Below are 21,348 nucleotides of genomic sequence, written 5' to 3' on the forward strand. Positions count from 1 at the left end.
CTGCCTCACGGCGCTGAGGACCAGGGTTCGATTCCGGCCCCGGGTTACTGTCCGTGTCAAGTTTGCGCATTCTCCCTGTGTCTGCATGGGTCTCACCCCCACAACCCAAAAAGATGTGCAGGGTAGATAGATTGGCCATACTAAATTACCCCTTAATTGGAAAAAAAAAAGAATTGGATGCTCTAAACTGGTTTTAAAAATAGAGAATCCCTACAGTGCAGAAGGAGGCCATTCTCCCCATTGAGTCTGCACCAACCCTCCGAAAGAGCACTCTACACAGATCCACTTCTCTGTCGACCCTGCCCTTTCCCTGTAATGCCACAGTTTTGGGTTGGTGTAGTGATCCAGAGGCCACGTAGGTGCAGCTGGAATGGAAGTTGTGTAGAGGGTCTGGGTTGATGGCATTAGTGACGGCCTCACTCCCATTCTCACCGCTGAAATATTCAGCAAATTGGGTGGTTTTCGCCACCTTGAAGACATGGAGACAATTTCAACAGCATTTTAAATTGGGGGCTGTATTGAAGCTGGCTCCGATTTGTGCGAATCATGGGCGGGATTCTCCACCCCGTTGAACCAATTTTCTGGTGTGGCGCGCCACTGTCGGCAGAGGGATTCTCCGTCCCGCCAACCGGCCAATGGGATTTCCCATTGTGGGCAACCTCGCGCCGTCTGGAAATCCCCGGGGGTGGGTGCACTGCCGGAGCAACGGAGAATCTCGACAGTGGAGAATACAGCCCCATATGTTTGAGGCTGCGATGTTGATGCCAGGTTCGGGGGTTGAGAGGGGAAGAGTTGTGGGATCTGTTTATGGAGGGTTGGTTTGCCAGTTGAGAAGAACTGTCAGAGAGGTTTGGCCTCTCGTGATCTGACTCATTCAGATACTTACAATTTTACAATTCTGCGAAACATATCTTCCCAACATCCCCATGGAACCGCCAACATTATTAGAAAGGGTCCTTTTGCTCGTAGGTTGGAGGAAGGGAGTATTTCCGGTATGTATGGATGGATTATCTTGGAGGGCACCATTTCAGGCCAAGTGGGAGGAGCAGTTGGGGCCTGTTTTGCATGATGAGGTGTGGAATGATGCTCTGCGGAGAGTCAACTCCACCTCCTCATGTGTGAGGCTTGACCTAATACAACTTAAGGTAGTATATAGGGCCCACCTGACTAGGTCCAGGATGAGTTGGTTCTTTGTGGGGGTGGAGGACTTTTCAGGGGTTCTGACCAACCATGTGCATGTGTTTTGGTCATGTCCCAAGCTTGTGGGTTTCTGGGTCTCCTTCTTTAGCACCATGTCGGAAATTCTTAAAATTGAGCTGGAGCCCTGTCCCTTAGTGGCCATATTTGGGGTGTTATATTCGTCCAAGCTGCAGACGGACGCGGGACCAATGTCCTGGCTTCGCCTTGCTAATTGCTCAGAGACAGGTGCTGATGAGATGGAAATCAGCTTCTCCGCCCAGTGCCTCAGTGTGTGTGGGAGATGATGGAGTTCCTGTACCTCAAGACAGTCGAGTGCACTGTGAGGGGAGCAATTGAGGGGTTTTACCCAAGATGGAAGCGTTTATTGTGTATTTCAAAGAGCTGGTCACGGTTAGTTGCTCAGGGGGTGGGGATTAAGAGTTTTGGGAAGGGTGGGGTTGGGTTATATGGGATGGTAGGTGGGAATGGTGGGTTCTTATTCTGTTTGGTTGCGCTGTTTTGTTTTGTATTATATATGAAATGGAGAATAACAATATATATTTTTTAATTAGATAAGAACCAATGGTTTTGGGAGTAGTATACTTAGCAGATGAAATATAATACAAGAAAATGTGAACTTATGAACTTTGGCGGGAAGAATAAAGGAGCTGAATATTACTTAAATGGGGAAAGACTGCAGAAAGCTGCAGCACAGAGGGATTTGGGGGTCCTCATCCCTAAATCATGAAAAGCTAGCATGCAAATTCAGGTAATTAGGAAGGCAAATGGAATGTTGGCTTTTCGGTAGCCTTGCTAAAACTGTACAAGGCACGAGTTAGAGCACACCTGGAATACTGTCAACAGTTTTGGTCCCCTTATCTAAAGAAAGATTTCTGGCCTTGGAGACAGTCCAGAAAAGGTTCACTAGGTTTATCTCGGGTATGGAGGTATTTTCTTATGAGGAGCGGTTGAGTCGGTTGGGCCTGTACTCATTGGTGTTTGGAAGAATGCGAGACCACCTTATTTAAGCATGTAGGATTCTCAGGGAGTTCAGCAAGGTCGTTGCTGAGAGGATGTTTCCCCTTGTGAGAGAGTCTAAAACAAGAGGATATAATCTCAGAATAACTGGTTGCCCATTTAAGACATAGATAAGGAGACATTTCTTCTCTCAGAGGGGAGTGAATCTGTGGAATTCTTCACCGCAAAGAGCTGTAGAGGCAGGGTCATTAAGTATGTCCAAGGCGGAGATAGACAGATTTTTAATCAATAAGGGAATCAAGGGTTATGGGGATATGGTAGGAAAGTGGAGTTGAGGATTATATCAGATCAGTCACAATCTCAGTGGATTCACCTGAGGAAGGAGCAGTGCTCCAAATGCTCGTGTTTGAAACAAACCTATTGGACTTTAACCTGGTGTTGTAAGACTTCTCACTGTGTGTGGCGCTAACAATTGCACACAAAGACTCGATTCGGTACAAGAGAGGCTTTATTACAGTGAGATGCTATTCCTTCGGCTGCAGCTGTAGAATGGCATCTCAGGGGAACTTATGAATATTTATACTGCTCCCTGTGGGCAGAGCTAGCCGGCAGGGGCTTACCGGAAAAACTGTAATACAGGTACTGTCATACATCCCCTAATGCAAGCACACACATATATACAGTGGTAGATCACCACACTGTGCTCCCTCCAGCCCATTTCCACATCAGTGAATGGCGCAGCAGGCCTGATGGGCCAAATGGCCTCCTGCTCCTATGTCTTATGGTCTAATGTGATGAGTGATGAAGGGCTGAGATTGTGACTCTGCTGAGGTGACATCAGACGAAAGATCATTTAGGTCAGGGTGGAGTCTGGCATTTTTGCCGGATGGTTTGGTTATAATGGGGAATGCCTGTCCTCATTTGCATTCATCTGGTAATTCTTCTGTTAAACCTGTTGCTCTGTAACCTAAGACTTGGGGATATTTGAAAATCATTTGCACATTCTGCGTAATGGAGTACTTAGAATGCTTAATGCTTTGCTGTGTTTCAGTTTCCTAAGAAAAACTATGAAAGTTTTATGGTTGCAGCTGATGTGATTTTGCCACATTTCCTGACCCATGATGTCAGCCTGCTATTCACAAGAGCCAGAAATCACATCATTTCCATACAGCTGATAATGTAGTTATATTTCAATAGACATTTCATTGACCAGACAGGGTGTGCCAAGAGCACAGTTCTAATAATGCTCAATGTGAAGCTCTCACATCAACTCACTTAATAAATCTTTATTGACACGACAATTGTCCCATACCATTCTGCGCACATAATCTAAATACTGATAGATAACTCTTGCACTTCAGACTTTGTGCCAAAGGCTGCCAGTGTGAGAAGACATGACAGCTCTATTTGATACATCAAGGAGTCTCAGTCAGTATTCATGCTGTCAGGGGTCAGGGGCCTCACGGTAGCATGGTGGTTAGCATCAATGCTTCACAGCTCCAGGGTCCCAGGTTCGATTCCCGGCTGGGTCACTGTCTGTGTGGAGTCTGCACGTCCTCCCCGTATGTGCGTGGGTTTCCTCCGGGTGCTCCGGTTTCCTCCCACAGTCCAAAGATGTGCGGGTTAGGTGGATTGGCCAGGCAAAATTGCCCGTAGTGTAAGGTTAATGGGGGGATTGTTGGGTTACGGGCATACGGGTTGCGTGGGTTTAAGTAGGGTGATCATTGCTCGGCACAACATCGAGGGCCGAAGGGCCTGTTCTGTGCTGTACTGTTCTATGTTCTATGTTCTATGCCTTAACCAACAGCACCCAAAACAGATGAACTCGTCCTTTACCTGAGTGCTGTTTGGGAAATGTTACTGTTGCAATGGTCAGAGATCATTGACTGGGAATAGTCACTGCATTTCAAAAACAATTTAATTGTGTGAAGCTTTGGGGCACATCCAAGGGATGAATTCTGCGTCAGTCATTTTCTTTATAAGCATCTTTATAACTTAGACTTTCTTGCACTGTTTTCAAAATAATTTACCCCAATGCCAGTAAGAAGCATGTACTGTCCACATGTGCTCATTGTTCTTTGCCCTTCTCCTTTCCCCACACTCTTCAGTTGCAGTTACTTCTGCTCGCACATCTCTCCCCTTGCACTGTCTCCACCTCGCCCTCTTCATGCCTCCCCCTTGTCCTCTTCTCATCTCCTCATCGCCCTCTCCACGTCTCTCCCTTGCCCTCTCCATGTCTCCCCTCGCCCTCTTCATGTCTGTCCCTTGCCCTCTTCACGTCTTCCCCTCGCCCTCTTCACGTCTTCCCTCGCCCTCTTCACGTCTCCCCCTCGCCCTCTTCACGTCTCCCCCTCGCCCTCTTCACGTCTTCCCTCGCCCTCTTCACGTCTCCCCCTCGCCCTCTTCACGTCTCCCCCTCACCCTATTCACGTCTTCCCCTCGCCCTCTTCACGTCTCCCCCTCGCCCTCTTCACGTCTCCCCCTCGCCCTCTTCACATCTCCTTGCCCTTTTCATGCCTCCTCCTCACCTTCGTCACGTCCCCACTCGCTCTCTTCATGTCTCCTCGCCCTCTTCACATCTCCTCCTCGCCCTCTTCACGTCTCCCCCTCACCCTGTTCACGCCTCCTCCTTGTCCTCGTCACGTCCACCCTCGCCCTCTTCACGTCTCCCCTCGCCCTGTTCATGCCTCCTCCTTGCCCTCATCACGTCCACTCTCGCCCTCTTCACGTCTCCCCTTCACCCTCTTCATGCCTCCTCCTTGCCCACTTTTTGTCTCCTCATCCCCCTCTCCATGTCAACCCCTCCCTTTTTCACCTCTCCCCTTTGCCCTCTTCACGTCTCCTCCTCGCCCTCTTCACGTCTTCCCTCACCCTCTTCAAGTCTCCCCCTTGCCCTCTACACATCTCCCCCTCGCCCTCTTCACGTCTCCTCCTTGCCCTCTTCACGTCTCCCCTTCACCCTCTTCATGTCTCCTCGCCCTCTACACATCTCCCCTCGCCCTCTTCACATCTCCTCCTCACCCTCTTCACGTCTCCCCTTCGCCCTCTTCACGCCTCCTCCTCACCCTCTTCACGCCTTCTTCTCGCCCTCTTCACATCTCCTCCTCGCCATCTTCACGTCTCCTCCTCGCCACGTCTCCTCCTTGCCATCTTCACGTCTCCTACTCGCCCTCTTCACGTCTCCCCCTCCCCTCTTCACATCTCTCCCTCGCCCTCTTCACGTCTCCTCCTCGCCCTCTTCACGTCTCCCCTTCACCCTCTTCACGTCTCCCCTTCACCCTCTTCATGCCTCCTCCTTGCCCTCTTTTTGTCTCCTCATCCCCCTCTCCATGTCAACCCCTCCCTTTTTCACCTCTCCCCTTTGCCCTCTTCACGTCTCCTCCTCGCCCTCTTCACGTCTTCCCTCACCCTCTTCAAGTCTCCCCCTTGCCCTCTACACATCTCCCCCTCGCCCTCTTCACGTCTCCTCCTTGCCCTCTTCACGTCTCCCCTTCACCCTCTTCATGTCTCCTCGCCCTCTACACATCTCCCCTCGCCCTCTTCACATCTCCTCCTCACCCTCTTCACGTCTCCCCTTCGCCCTCTTCACGCCTCCTCCTCACCCTCTTCACGCCTTCTTCTCGCCCTCTTCACATCTCCTCATCGCCATCTTCACGTCTCCTCCTCGCCACGTCTCCTCCTCGCCATCTTCACGTCTCCTACTCGCCCTCTTCACGTCTCCCCCTCCCCTCTTCACGTCTCTCCCTCGCCCTCTTCACGTCTCCTCCTCGCCCTCTTCACGTCTCCCCTTCACCCTCTTCACGTCTCCCCTTCACCCTCTTCATGCCTCCTCCTTGCCCTCTTTTGTCTCCTCATCCCCCTCTCCATGTCAACCCCTCCCTTTTTCACCTCTCCCCTTTGCCCTCTTCACGTCTCCTCCTCGCCCTCTTCACGTCTTCCCTCACCCTCTTCAAGTCTCCCCCTTGCCCTCTTCACATCTCCCCCTTGCCCTCTTTGCGTCTCCTCCTTGCCCTCTTCGCGTCTCCCCTTCACCCTCTTCACGTCTCCTCGCCCTCTACACGTCTCCCCCTCGCCCTCTTCACGTCTCCTCCTCGCCCTCTTCACGTCTCCCCTTCGCCCTCTTCACGTCTTCCCTCACCCTCTTCACGTCTCCCCCTTGCCCTCTTCACATCTCCCCCTTGCCCTCTTTGCGTCTCCTCCTTGCCCTCTTCACGTCTCCCCTTCACCCTCTTCATGTCTCCTCGCCCTCTACACATCTCCCCCTCGCCCTCTTCACGTCTCCTCCTTGCCCTCTTCACGTCTCCCCTTCACCCTCTTCATGTCTCCTCGCCCTCTACACATCTCCCCTCGCCCTCTTCACATCTCCTCCTCACCCTCTTCACTCCCCTTCACCCTCTTCACGCCTCCTCCTCACCCTCTTCACGCCTTCTTCTCGCCCTCTTCACATCTCCTCCTCGCCATCTTCACGTCTCCTCCTCGCCACGTCTCCTCCTCGCCATCTTCACGTCTCCTACTCGCCCTCTTCACGTCTCCCCCTCCCCTCTTCACGTCTCTCCCTCGCCCTCTTCACGTCTCCTCCTCGCCCTCTTCACGTCTCCCCTTCACCCTCTTCACGTCTCCCCTCGCCCTCATCATGTCTCCCCCTCGCCCTCTTCACATCTCCTCATCGCCCTCTTCACGTCTCCTCCTCACGCTAATCACGTTAATTTTAATGTCGATAAATTAACATTTTTATAAGAAAGACGAAAAAGTTTGATTTTTCTATAAAATAAGGCTCTCAATTGGGAAACGGGGCCAAGAGATTTGAAGTGCACATATGCAACTCACTGGAGGTAAATAAGGCCATTCAAAAAAATTAACACCAAACCAAGCACCGTGTTCTAATTCTAGAGAGATAGAATTCTAGGGAAGTTAAGCTGAACTTTTATCGCGATAATGGTGTAATGTTCTTGTTGGCATGTTATAGAAAGGATATAGAGACAATGGAAAAAGGTACAGAAATATTTACAAGGATGATACTGAAAGTGCGAGGCTGTGCCTATCCTCAAATAAAAGACAAGCTGGGCTTTTTTCTTAACAGCGGTCTTTAAAATGATAGCTCTTGATAGAGTAAACATGGAGAGAGTATTTCCACTTGAGGGAAGAATAGAATTAAAGGCTAACAATAAAAGATGGACTAAGAAAAGGAATAGGGGATTCAGAAGAAACACCTTTACCTAGTGAGTGGCAAGATTGAGAAACGGATCTTGCTGATAGTGTTAAATGTTCAGAAGTTAGGAGGTTAATGTGAAGCACAAACAACAACATGCACTGGTTGAGCCTGTCTCATGCTGTGTATTCTATGTAATTATTCAATATGTCAAACAAATATTGACATTATCATTTTGTACTGTGTTACACTTGAGGTCTCTAAAACTTTTACATTTTGATTGTGCCTTTAAATTTAAGGGTAAAATGAAGCGGGTCATGCTACTTATTTTGAAATCTGTCCGACAGTAAGCCTGTGTGGTTTGATTGTTGGAGATCAATGGAATAATTTGATTATTTTACTGGAAAGAAAGTGCATGGTATTCATGCTCGAAGACAATGGCAGCAGCCTATAGAACATAGAACATAGAACAGTACAGCACAGAACAGGCCCTTCGGCCCTCAATGTTGTGCCGAGCCATGATCACCCTACTCAAACCCACGTATCCACCCTATACCCGTAACCCAACAACCCCCCCTTAACCTTACTTTTATTAGGACACTACGGGCAATTTAGCATGGCCAATCCACCTAACCCGCACATCTTTGGACTGTGGGAGGAAACCGGAGCACCCGGAGGAAACCCACGCACACAGGGGGAGGACGTGCAGACTCCACACGGACAGTGACCCAGCCGGGAATCGAACCTGGGACCCTGGAGCTGTGAAGCATTTATGCTAACCACCATGCTACCCTGCTGCCCCATGTTAGCACTGGAGACTGAGAGTCTTCAAAATCCCAGAAAAGTGTTGGGATGTAAACAGTTGTGCTTTTAACAGTCCATTTAAAATCAAGATGAAAGACAGTTGCGCTCTCAAGGATAACTAATTAACATTGCTACCTAGATGCAAGGCCTATTTTGACTTGCGTTGCCAGAGGGAAGGGTGCAGAGGAAGTTATTGTAAACATAAGGTTACACACAGTGTTTTGAATCTGCCTGGATCTGGGAGCAACTTGAGGTCAAAACAAAAGTCTCCGTGGTTCACTGCACAGGATACAGGTGGTAGCTCAGGCTCAGATTGCAAAGACCAACTTCATGAGAAATTAAAATGATACTGGAAGAGCCATCTAGCTTAGGCTAGAGGAAGAGTCTCTGAGAAAAGAAAACTTCACTGCAAAATACATTTCTAAGAGTTCAAGTTCCAAGGCTGAGAAAAAGAAATGGTAGGAGCTAAAATCACTTTGCATTGATTCTGGGAAAATTGAACAAAGGGCAGTTTAAAGTATACCTGCGCAGTGCGTTTCTTTGATTGGGCTAAGAATAAAAAGGGGATATTTGCAGTGGTTTAAAGTATAAGTTACCTACAAAGATACTGTTTAGCTAATAGTGTTTTTAGTCATTTGTTACAGTAAACATTTAAAATTTGAAATCTTAATGTGTCATTTTTTTCAGCTATTAACTGGAGCTTTGAGTTTCTAGTGACAAGTTATTGGTCCCTACGGGGATTGTAACAAATGATCAAAAGCTGCAGCATAATGCAATGCTTATATAATTAATTATTCTGGGTGCAAGGTACACTATATTTTTCTCAATTTCACCAAGAGCTAATAGTCATTGTTGCTCTGTTTGTTTTTTACAGATGAAATCATGCAGCAGCAAAATCCTTTATACGCTGATGAAATTACTGAACAGCTGGCCAAGCAGTTTGCGATTCGATCAGGTAAGAATTCTGGTTTACTCCACCTCGCACTTCCTCATGGTGCCTTTGTTTAATTGAGATATGTGGGGCGGAATTCTCCGCTCCCATGGAAAATCGAGAAGGCCGTCGTGAACTCGGTCGAGTTTCACGACGGCCTCGGAGGCCGCTCCTCTCATCTTATTCACCCCCACCTGGAGGGCTAGGAGCGGCGCTCCGTTATTCTCGGCGCGCGAAGAATGACGCAGCCGGCGCGCCGAATGACATCATCCGCGCATGCGCAGGTTGGCCGGCGCCAACCCGCGCATGCACGGTTGCCATCTTCCCCTCCGCCGCCCCGCAAGATGTGGCGGCTTGATCTTGGGGCGGCGGAGGGGAAAGAGTGCGTCCCTTTGAGACGTCGGCCCGACGATCGGTGGGCACCGATCGCGGGCCAGTCCCCTCCCAAGCACGGCCGTGGTGCTCACTCCCCTCCCCGGCCCCCACAAGCATCAAACCAGCGTTTGGCGCCATGTTCACGACGGCAGCGACCAGGTGTGGTTGCCGCCGTCGTGAACCGGTCGCGAAAGGCAGGCCGCTCGGCCCATCCGGGTCGGAGATTCGCCAGTCGCCGTGAATAACGGCGAGCGGCGATTCTTCCGAGCTGGGGGGGTGGGAGAATCGCGGGGGGCGCCAGCGGGGTGTGTCATGAGTCGCCCGGTCCTCCCGCGGTTCTCCCACCCGGCGTGGGGAGCGGAGAATCGTGCCCGTGACACCTAAACTCAGATTGCACTTCCTCTCTGTGTTCCAAAATGGGGAGGCACCACTTATAAATATTTCACTATGTCGCAATGCCAAGTTGATTTTTTAAAAAGTTATTAAATAATTGTTTTGGAAACTACACCAAGTCCCAATATATTATTGGAACTAAAGTTAAAAGCTCTACTCTCAATATGTGTATTTTCCAAGGGCTGGGATTTAAAATGGTGGATTTGATAAAATGCAAACCTGAATACATTTGACCTTCAATAAGGAAGAAACCAGAGTGTTGCTCAGGAAGCAGTCCAAGTTCTTGTTGTGATGACCTGAATTGTCTGCAATGTGTCAATAGCTGGTGATGGGTGCTCAAAATACAGCCTATATATTTTGCAATATCATAGAATCTCTACAGTGCAAAAGCAGGACATTTGACCCATTGGGTCAGCGTTGCTCCGAAAGAGCACCCTACTTAGGCCCATGTCCCCACCCTATCACCGCAACCCAATGACCCCACCTAACCTTTTGGAAAGTAAGGGGCAATTTAGCTTGGCCAATCCACCTAACCTACTTATATTTGGACAGTGGGAGGAAACTGAAGCACCTGGAGGAAACCCACGGAGAAACGGGGAGACTGCAAACTCCACACAGACTGTCACCCAAGGCCGGAATTGAACCTGGGTCCTGGCGCTGTGAGTCAGCAGTGCTAACCGCTGTGCCACCGTGCCGTCCTAATGGAAACGACCCTCTTCATCAATGGAGCCAATTTGTCAGGAAGTATAAGAAGGAAAATCCAGATTGGTTGCCGTAACCCTGAAAAATAAAGTTCAAATTTTAAATGCACACATCTTAATTAATTTATTCTTTCATCGGATGTGGGTGCCCCTTGGCAAGGCCAGCATTTGTTGTCAATCCCTAATTGCCCTTGGGCTGAGTGGCTTGCTAGCCCATTCCAGAAGGCAGTGAAGAGTGAACCATATTGTTGTGGGAGTGGGACTCGCTTGTAGGCCGGACCGGTTAAGAATGGCAGATGTCCTTCCCTGGAGGATATTAGTGAACCAGATGGTCTTTACAACAATCTCTAATCATCATTACCAAGACTAGCTTATATTCCAGATTTTATTCGTTTAATTTATATTCCACCAGCTGCCACGGTGGGGTTTGAACCCATGTGCGCAGGGCATTCACCTGGGCCTGTCGATTACTAATCTAGTAAATAGATTATATAAGGTATTTCTGTCCGATTTCATATGACTCCAACATGGGTGGATTTTTGATCTTGTTTACATAGAACATAGAACATAGAACAGTACAGCACAGAACAGGCCCTTCGGCCCTCAATGTTGTGCCGAGCCATGATCACCCTACTCAAACCCACGTATCCACCCTATACCCGTAACCCAACAACCCCCCCCTTAACCTTACTTTTATTAGGACACTACGGGCAATTTAGCATGGCCAATCCACCTAACCCGCACATCTTTGGACTGTGGGAGGAAACCGGAGCACCCGGAGGAAACCCACGCACACAGGGGGAGGACGTGCAGACTCCACACAGACAGTGACCCAGCCGGGAATCGAACCTGGGACCCTGGAGCTGTGAAGCATTTATGCTAACCACCATGCTACCCTGCTGCCCTGGAACAGAATCCTAGCAATGTTGGGAGAGAATGAGGAGTTTATGGGGAGGCATTTGAAGATCCTTCTGTTCATGTTATGTCTGGGAGCTGGGCTGAAATATGGAAACTGCATTATTCTGATAATCATAATCGAGTGTTATGCTACCTTGGACTAGTGAGCGGTCAATTTCAGCTCCACGTGCCCCTGAGTCCCAACACTGAGCCAGGAAGGACTTAAAGGGAGAGTTAAGAAGAGCAAGGAGAGGACACGAAAAGTCGTTGGCGGATAGGATCAAGGAAAACCCTAAGGCTTTCTATAGGTATATCAGGAACAAAAGAATGACTAGAATAAGATTAGCAACAATCAAGGATAGTAGTGGAAAGTTGTGTGTGGAATAAGAGGAGATAGGGGAAGCGTTAAATGGATATTTTTCGTCAGTGTTTGCGCTGGAGAAAGACAATGTTGTCGAGGAGAATACTCAGGTACAGTCGACCAGGCTAGATGGGATTGAGGTTCACAAGGAGGAGGTGTTAGCAATTTTGGATAATGTAAAAATAGATAAGTCCCCTGGGCCAGATGGGATTTATCCTAGGATTCTCTGGGAAGCCAGGGAGGAGATTGCAGAGCCTTTGTCCTTGATCTTTATGTCGTCTTTGTCGACAAGAATAGTGCCGGAAGACTGGAGGATAGCAAATGTTGTCCCCTTGTTCAAGAAGGGGAGTAGAGACAACCCTGGTAATTATAGACCTGTGAGCCTTACTTCGGTTGTGGGTAAAATGTTGGAAAAGGTTATAAGAGATAGGGTTTATAATCATCTTGAAAAGAACAAGTTGATTAGCGATAGTCAACACGGTTTTGTGAAGGGTAGGTCATGCCTCACGAACCTTATTGAGTTTTTTGAGAAGGTGACCAAACAGGTGGATGAGGGTAAAGCGGTTGATGTGGTGTATATGGATTTCAGTAAGGCGTTTGATAAGGATCCTCACGGTAGGCTATTGCAGAAAATACAGAAGTATGGGATTGAAGGTGATTTAGCGGTTTGGATCAGTAATTGGCTAGCTGAAAGAAGACAGAGGGTGGTGGTTGATGGCAAATGTTCATCCTGGAGTTCAGTTACTAGTGGTGTACCGCAAGGATCTGTTTTGGGGCCACTGCTGTTTGTCATTTTTATAAATGACCTGGAAGAGGTTGTAGAAGGATGGGTTAGTAAATTTGCAGATGACACGAAGGTCGGTGGAGTTGTGAATAGTGCTGAAGGATGTTATAGGTTACAGAGAGACATTGATAAGCTGCAGAGCTGGGCTGAGAGGTGGCAGGTGGAGTTTAATGCGGAAAACTGTGAGGTGGTTCACTTTGGAAGGAGTAACAGGAATGCAGAGTACTGGGCTAATGGCAAGATTCTTGGTAGTGTAGATGAACAGAGAGATCTCGGCATCCAGGTACATAAATCCCTGAAAGTTGCCACCCAGGTTAATAGGGCTGTTAAGAAGGCATATGGTGTGCTAGCCTTTATAAGCAGGGGGATTGAGTTTCGGAACCACAGGGTCATGCTGCAGCTGTACAAAACTCTGGTGCGGCCGCACCTGGAGTACTGCGTGCAGTTCTGGTCACCACATTATAGGAAGGATGTGGAAGCTTTGGAAAGGGTTCAGAGGCGATTTACTAGGATGTTGCCTGGTATGGAGGGAAGGTCTTACGAGGAAAGGCTCAGGGACTTGAGGTTGTTTTCATTAGAGAGGAGAAGGCTGAGAGGTGACTTAATAGAGACATATAAGATAGTCAGAGGGTTAGATAGGGTGGACAGTGAGAGTCTTTTTCCTCGGATGGTGATGACCAACACGAGGGGACATAGCTTTAAATTGAGGGGTGAGAGATATAGGACAGATGTCAGAGGCAGTTTCTTTACTCAGAGAGTAGTAGGGGTGTGGAACGCCCTGCCTGCAACAGTAACAGACTCCCCAAATTTAAGGGCATTTAAGTGGTCACTGGATAGACATATGGATGAAAATGGAATAGTGTAGGTCAGATAGGCTTCAGATGGTTTCACGGGTCGCGCAACATCGAGGGCCGAAGGACCCGTACTGCGCTGTAATGTTCTATGTTCTCTAAGTGAATTAACCAATAGTTCTTATAAAAATTCCCGAAGCCGTTGGCCCTTGGCTGCCCAATAATTACAGTCACTAGGTTTGTACATTGAAAGGCAATTACTGTTTATTTATATCAACAACTATCATGAAATATGCAGTAAATACAACTGGGTGACAACAAGGTAATACCTACTGCCCCCTTTAACTGTCCCATCCTTCCTCTACCCATACACACAAGGCAGACAAACACAGAGGGGTGGAAAGGGGTAGAAATAATAAGGGTGAAGGTTAAAAGAGGAGAGACTTTGCTTCAAATGGTGGTTCTATAGCACTCTTGCTGATTAAAGTCTTTGGTTTACAGCTGGCAATGGCCATCCTTGCAGAGTCATTCATTCAGGTTAGAGAATTCGGTACACGCAGGCAGCAGGCTTTCTGGATATGCACTTCATTTCTTATCAAACTGCGCTTTCGAAGCTCACATTCAGGCCTGTACCTTTCTGAAGAGACACTTTCTTTCACATCAACCTTGCTTCCAACTTATGGTTTGACCTCAGGCTTCTGGAGCCTCAAGAGAACAGCAGCTAGACTAGCTGGAGAGAGAGTCAGCCCTCAGAGTAGGCCTTTTGAATAATTTGGAGAGTTAGATCCCTCCACCAGGTTGCCAGAAAGAAAACAGAAACCAAACTGTAACCCTCGTGACTCTGAAAACATTCAAGTGGAATCAGATCCAATTGCCACCTGTTACTGGGCGGATCACAGCCTTTTGGGCCAATGCATTGGCCACCTGCCAAATAAGTCAAACCGAGTCCTAGCCAATCTCTGTCATTGGTGCAGGATATTCCCCAGCTCTGGTTTGAACCAGGACAGACTAATACAGTGGTCTCACCTGCTGCTGAAATCCTCTGCTTGAATTAAAGGCACAGGCCACTGCTTCCTTCCATTTGAATTAAAGGCACAGGCTCCCTTAAAGACACATGTCCCTAAATCATCCATGGATCAAAAATGTAACGGCAAAAATAAAAGAAAAGGGAATAAATGGAATAAACAAGAAAAACCCTTACATGAATGCCAGCACTCAATTGAAAACAGTTGGTCCAAGATGCAAATTTGTCATAGATCATAGAATTTACAGTACAGAAGAGGCCATTCATCCCATCGAGTCTGCACTGGCTCTTGGAAATAGCACCCTACCCAGGCCCACATCTCCACCCTATCCACATAGCCCAGTAACCTCACCCAACACTAAGGGCAATTTTGGACACTAAGGGCAATTTAGCATGGCCAATCCACCTAACCTGCACATAGAACATAGAACAGTACAGCACAGAACAGGCCCTTCGGCCCTCGATGTTGTGCCTAGCCATGATCACCCTACTCAAACCCACGTATCCACCCTATACCTGTAACCCAACAACCCCCCCTTAACCTTACTTTTTAGGACACTACGGGCAATTTAGCACGCCAATCCACCTAACCCGCACATCTTTGGACTGTGGGAGGAAACTGGAGCACCTGGGGGAAACCCACGCACACACGGGGAGAATGTGTAGACTCTGCACAGACAGTGACCCAAGCCGGGAATTGAACCTGGGACCCTGAAGCTGTGAAGCAATTGTGCTAACCACTATGCTACCATGCTACCCCAGTCACTTTGGAAACCATTCTGATAGGGAAACAGCACTCCATCTGGGCACTGGATACATAAGTAAACTATGTATGATACATTTAAGATTCAAGGAAAAATAGACTCCGCTCATTCACCCAAAGAAATTATGATGTTGTAAGGAACAGTGGAAGACAGTCTTATCATAGGTAGGTTCCAGATCTGCTAGGGCTTATTTCAACTTCCATTAAAATTATTGTGCTTTTTACAATTAACGGGCGGCATTCTCCCCTACCCGGCGTGACGGAGGGTCCCGGAGTAGGGGAGTGGCGCCAATCACTCAGGGGTCGGGTGCCCCCACCTTTGGGGGCCAGCCCCGCGCCGGAGCGGTTGCCACCAGAAGACCGGCGCAAAAAACCAGCGCTCCCGGCAGTGGGGCTGGCCGAAAGGCTTTCGCCGGTCCGCGCATGCGCTAGCAGTGACGTCAGCGGCAGCTGGCTGCTGACGTCACTGCCGGCGCATGCGCGATGTGGGGTTCTCTTCCGCTTCCGGCATGGCGGAGGCCGTGGCGGACGGGGAAGAAACTAGTGCAGCCAGGGCACTGGCCCGGACTCTGAGGGGGGGGGCCCCGATCGCAGGCCAGGCCACCGTGGGGGCACCCCCCGGGGTTCGATCGCCCCCCCGCCTCCCCAGGACCCCGGGGGCCTGCTCGCGCCGCTGAGCCCGCCGTTCCAGAGGTGGTTTAAACCTCGGCGGCGGGAGAGGCCTCCCAGCGGCGGGACTTCGGCCCATCCGGGCCGGAGAATCGCCGCAGGGGCCTCTCCAATCGGAGTGGCGAGATTCCTGCCCCCGCCACTTCCCGGGTGGCGGAGAATCTCTGCCACGGCGGGGGCGGGATTTTAGGCGCCCCCAGGCGATTCTCCGACCCTGCTCGTGGTCGGAGAATTTCGCCCGTAACATGTCTCTTCATTATATTTGCGTGGATTTAATTGTACATAAATCTATAAATTTGCCTCTACAAAGTGGTCCAATTGGAACTTTCATGGTCTAGGGTGCCAGGAGAAATTGGGATGTAAAGAATCGAGAATCTGGCGTGTTTTGATTCCATGTTTGTGTGCCCAGTAATACCCAAACAGAAACTTGTGGGGAGGATGCCATGATGAGCTTCCTTGCTGGTGTGAGCTTTCAGAAAATCCCACATTTTACACAATTGTGGGTTATTCAATTATTGCACGTGGGGACAGAAGTCAACACTGCTGCCTCACAGCTCCTGGGACTGGGGTTCAATTCCAGCTTTGGGTGTCTGCCTGTGTGGAGTTTGCACGTTCTCCCCGTGTCTGTATGGGTTTCGTATGGGTGCTCCGTGGTTTCCTCCCACAGTCCAGAGATGTGCAGGTTAGGTGGATTGGCCATGATAAATTTCCTCTCAGTGTTATGGGATATGGGGATGGGACCGGGGTGTGAACCTAGGTGGATTGTTCTTTCGGAGGGTCGGGACAAACTCCTTCTGCACAGTAGGGATTCTATGTTCAATACTGAAGACCCTTAATTTACTGCATTTAAATTTAACTAATTTCAAACCAAACTTGACTAAAAGGCTGGTAACGATGACCTTGAAGTGACCTGGTTTAGAACACAGGGCTAAATCTCTGGCTTTTAAAGCAGACCAAGGCAGGCCAGCAGCACGGTTCAATTCCCATACCAGCCTCCCCGAACAGGCTAGGGGCTTTTCACAGTAACTTCATTGAAGCCTACTTGTGACAATAAGCAATTTTCATTTCATTTTCATAAAAACCCATCGGGTTCGCTAATGTCCTTACAGGAAGGAAATCCGCTGTACCTGCCTCCCTAGCCTTCATGCAACTCCAGACGTAAAACAATGTCATTGACTCTCAACTGTCCTATGAAATGGCATTAGTGAGTCACTCAGTTGTCATAAAGAAATTAACTTCTCATGAGTAATTAACGATGGACAATAGATATATATGTAGGGATTTTGGGGTAGTGGCAATTCACAGGACTAATAATACAAAGGCCCCAGGTTCAGATCCCACCACAGCAGTTGGTGGAATTTAAATTCAATTAATAAATCTGGAATATAAAGCTAGCCTCAGTAATGGCGACCATGCTATCTATCATCGATGGTTGTAAAACCTCATGTAGAATATAAACTAATCTCGGTAATGGTGACCATTGATTGTCATAAAGACCCATCTGGATCACTCATGTCCTTTAGGGAAGTAAATCTACCATCCTTACCTATGACTCCTATATATGACTCCAGACCCACAGCAATGTGGTTAACTCTTAACTTCCCTCTGAAATGATGTGGCAAATTCTCAGTTCAAGGGCAATTCAGGATGGGCAATAAATGCTGACCCAGCCAAATTCCATGTAAGAATAATTTTTAAAAATTTGTACTGGACTAGCCATTGACACCCACTACCTGCTAGAAATGTAATTCCCTTGTCACTGACGTCTACTCCATGCTAGGCCCTCACTTGAGCTGAACCAGATTGTTGGAACGTTCAGTGCCCTGCTGGGTCTAAGCTGAATTTAAAAGGCCAGAGATTACTCATTACTGTGCCTACTTCCCTGCACCATTTAAAAAGCAAATTAAAAAAAAATTCATGCATGGAATGTGGGCATCACTGGCTGGGCCAGCATTTATTCCCACAACAAATTGCCCTTGAACTGAGCTAAATGGCTTGGTCAGTCATTTCAGAGGGCATTTACGACATTGCTATGGGTCTGGAGTCACATATCGGCCATACCAAGTAAGGATGGGAGATTTCCTTCCCAAAAGGCAATTTAGTGAACCAGTTGAGTTTTTACGTCAAATGATAATGGGTTCATGGTCATCATTCAACTTTTAACTCCAGATTTCTGCTGAATTCAAATTTCACTATCTTCCGTGGCGGGATTCGAACCCAGAACCCTGAGTCTCAGGATTACCAGTCCAGCGACTATGCCACCGCCATGCCCATGTCCTTCCCTACCTCAACCCCAAATGTTGCTCAAACTCTTCTCCGCACTTTACGCCCCTTCACTCCTGATAGTTAGGATTCGATGATTTGATCATTACATGGTCAGTGTTAATAAATTACATCAATTAATGAAATTTGCGTATGTTTTGAGGTATCTTGAATGTAACTGTTAGCCAAGTACCGTGGACAATATTCAAGGGTTAAAATTGAAGTCTAGTGTTTTCTGCATTTTCCAATGAATCATTATGCTGATTGGCCATTAAGGTTTGCAAATTATGAGCCTATGGTGCAGATATATTACTGGAAGGCATTGCTCTGTATTATTGGTAACCAGGTAACCGTTGGCGGGATATTTGTTAAACAAATTAATCTGCCAGTTTAGAGAAATATTTTGCACCCTGAGTCATGATTCTAAGATTGTTGTCACTTGAAACCATGGTCATGTTCTAACATCTTTATTTTGTTCACCAACCAAATTCCAGTCAAATGTAAGAACAGGAATAGTGTTAGATCCCTGTAAAAAACGATAGCTTTTAAAAAGGAAGAAATCTCCGCAACACCAACAAAAGGAAAACCATTGGCCATTATTTCACTATTTAAAACTGTCCCAATAACAAGTCAACTAAGATCAACTTAACTGTAACATTAATAAATAGGGGAAGGATATTTCAAATAAAAAGGCAAATTTTTGCTTTAAGTAGTCAATACAATAAAGCTACACCTCGCGTTGTACAACCACTCACATTGCTGCCCATCCAATTGTGGTATGACAAGAACTCTCGCAGTATTCCCAACCTGGCCTTGTTTTGTAGCATTTCTGGCTTTCCATCTTCCAAGAAACAGCACAATCAGATAACATAATAGAATGGAATTTTTTATTTTTCCCATGCATTGGTAAATACTTATTGATTCAGCCCTTGAGGTGCATTCACCAACAGCATAAACCAACTGGAATTTCCAGTTACCATTGACAAGATGCACATCTATGGACGCTCGTTCATTCAGGTTGAAACAATGCTGAAGGCATGGAATCCCCAGAAACTTTCTTGTCTGTCCCCTATAAATGGCCTAGGGCCCTGGTGCCACGTTGGCTGCAGCAATGGATATTGTCCAATTGACAATCCTTCACTCTTCCTACCGTCAGTGATATAGTCTTTTCAACTGTATATCATACGGTATCACAGTCTTTGCTATATTCTCAGAGACCCACTTCAACAGCAGGAAATGTTTGAAGACTGCCAAACTGTTGCATTGAGAGAGAGGCTTGCTTGTTTTCTCTCTGCACCAATTTCGCAGTCGCCTTCTGCTAAACAGAAAAACCCTCCTGCTACAACTAGCTTTCTAGGTAACCTTTACTTCTTAGATGTCCATTCCCATAGAAAGCCCAGGGCTATCTTTATTCCCACTCAAACAACAAGAAAACCCAAACCCATCTCGGCTCACAATTGGGCAGCACTGTAGCACAGTGGTTAGCAATGTTGCTTCACAGCGCCAGGGTCCCAGGTTCGATTCCTGGCTTGGGTCACTGTCTGTGTGGAGTCTGCACGTTCTCCCCGTGTCTGTGTTTCCTCTGGGTGTTCCAGTTTCCTCCCACAAGTCCCGAAAGACGTGCTTTGGGTGACTTGGACATTCTGAATTTTCCCTCAGTGTACCCGAATAGGCGCCGGAATGTGGCGACTAGGGGATTTTCACAGTAATTTCATTGCCGTGTTAATGTAAGCCTACTTGTGACAATAATGAAGATTATCATTATCATTGTGTTTTTCTTGGAATTTAATGATAAAATCAGGATGCCAATGAACCCTCCTTCAAATACTCCGAAGCACATTTTGTTCTTAAAGGGACATCACGCAATATAGAATACAAGCTTTTACCAGCCCATGGGTCATAGGGTTTCAATGGGAATGAACAGTACCATTCAGACATCACCTCTGTGTGTGCGCTGCCCTACACTGACTTTCAGTTGGGCAATGCTTTAATTTTAATATTCTTACCCGTGCTTTCAAACTATCTGTGACCTCGCAGCTCCCAGTCCCTGTAATCGGATTAGATTGGATTGGATTGGATTTGTTTATTGTCACGTGTACCGAGGACAATGAAATGTATTTTTCTGTGAGCAGCTCAACAGATTATTAAGTACATGGGAAGAAAAGGGAAGAAAAGAAAATACATAATAGGGCAACACAAGATATACAATGTAACTACAGAAGCACTGGCATCGAATGAAGCAGACAGGGTAATCCCCTCTAATTGCTCTGAGGTATTTACAATGCTCCAGTTCTGGTCCGCGAATAGTGGTCATGTCCCGAATAATTGAAATTACTTCAATATCCATTGCATTCCTTTCATTAACCTTTTCTTTTACTTCTTCAAAAAATTCAGTTAGATTAGTCAAGCTTTGATCTGCCTTTTACAAATCCGTCCTTAATGAAGTCAAATGTCTCTAAGTGCCTGCAAATTTTATCCTTGATAAATGTTTCTAAAACATTTACGCACAATTGATGGTTCCTATGAATGTTCTTGCACTCTTTGACACTCTCTAATCCTTTGGCACCACCCCATACCCAGGAAAGATTGAAAGATTAAGGCTAGCATTTTTTCTACCTCCACAAAGGTTATTGATGAAGGTAGGGCAGTGGATGTTGTCTATATGGGCTTCAGTAAGGCTTTTGACAAGGTCCTTCATGGCAGACTGGTACAAAAGGTGAAGTCACACAGGATCAGAGGTGAGCTGGCAAGGTGGATACAGAACTGGCTAGGTCATAGAAGGCAGAGAGTAGCAATGGAAGGGTGACTAGTCTGACTAGTGGTGTTCCACAGGTATCAGTGCTGGGACCATTGCTGTTTATAGTATATATAAATGATTTGGAGGAAAATGTAACTGGTATGATGAGTAAGTTTGCAGACGACACAAAGGTTGGTGGAATTGCGGATGGCGTTGAGGACTGTCAAGAGGATACAGCAGGATTTAGATCATTTGGAGACTTGGGCAGCGAGATGGCAGATGGAGTTTAGTCCGGACAAATGTGAGGTAATGCATTTTGGAAGGTCTAATACAGGTAAGGTATATACAGTGAATGATAGAACCATCAAGAGTATTTACAGACAGAGAGATCTTGGTGTACAGGTCCACAGGCCAATGAAAGGGGCAACACAGGTGGAGAAGATAGTCAAGAAGGCAGATGGCATGCTTGCCTTCATTGGCCGGGGCATTGAGTATAGAATTGGCAAGTCATGTTGCAGCTGTATAGTTCCTTAGTTAGGCCACACTTGGA

At 47.4% G+C, this 21,348-nt stretch overlaps 1 protein-coding gene across 3 annotated transcripts in view; it reads left to right on the forward strand.

Moving 5' to 3' along the window:
• The window catches only part of mcf2la (mcf.2 cell line derived transforming sequence-like a), a 250,504-nt gene that overhangs the window by 97,462 nt on the left and 131,694 nt on the right, over positions 1 to 21,348 (forward strand). For all 3 annotated transcript variants that reach the window (XM_038802762.1, XM_038802761.1, XM_038802760.1), the window contains exon 2: positions 8,985 to 9,065. In XM_038802762.1, the coding sequence (XP_038658690.1) occupies positions 8,993 to 9,065 (73 nt within the window). In that variant the 5' untranslated portion in view covers positions 8,985 to 8,992. The remainder of the gene's footprint in view (positions 1 to 8,984; positions 9,066 to 21,348) is intronic.

The sequence above is a fragment of the Scyliorhinus canicula genome, chromosome 7, assembly GCF_902713615.1.
Source record: "Scyliorhinus canicula chromosome 7, sScyCan1.1, whole genome shotgun sequence".
NCBI classification, from domain to species: Eukaryota; Metazoa; Chordata; class Chondrichthyes; order Carcharhiniformes; family Scyliorhinidae; genus Scyliorhinus; species Scyliorhinus canicula.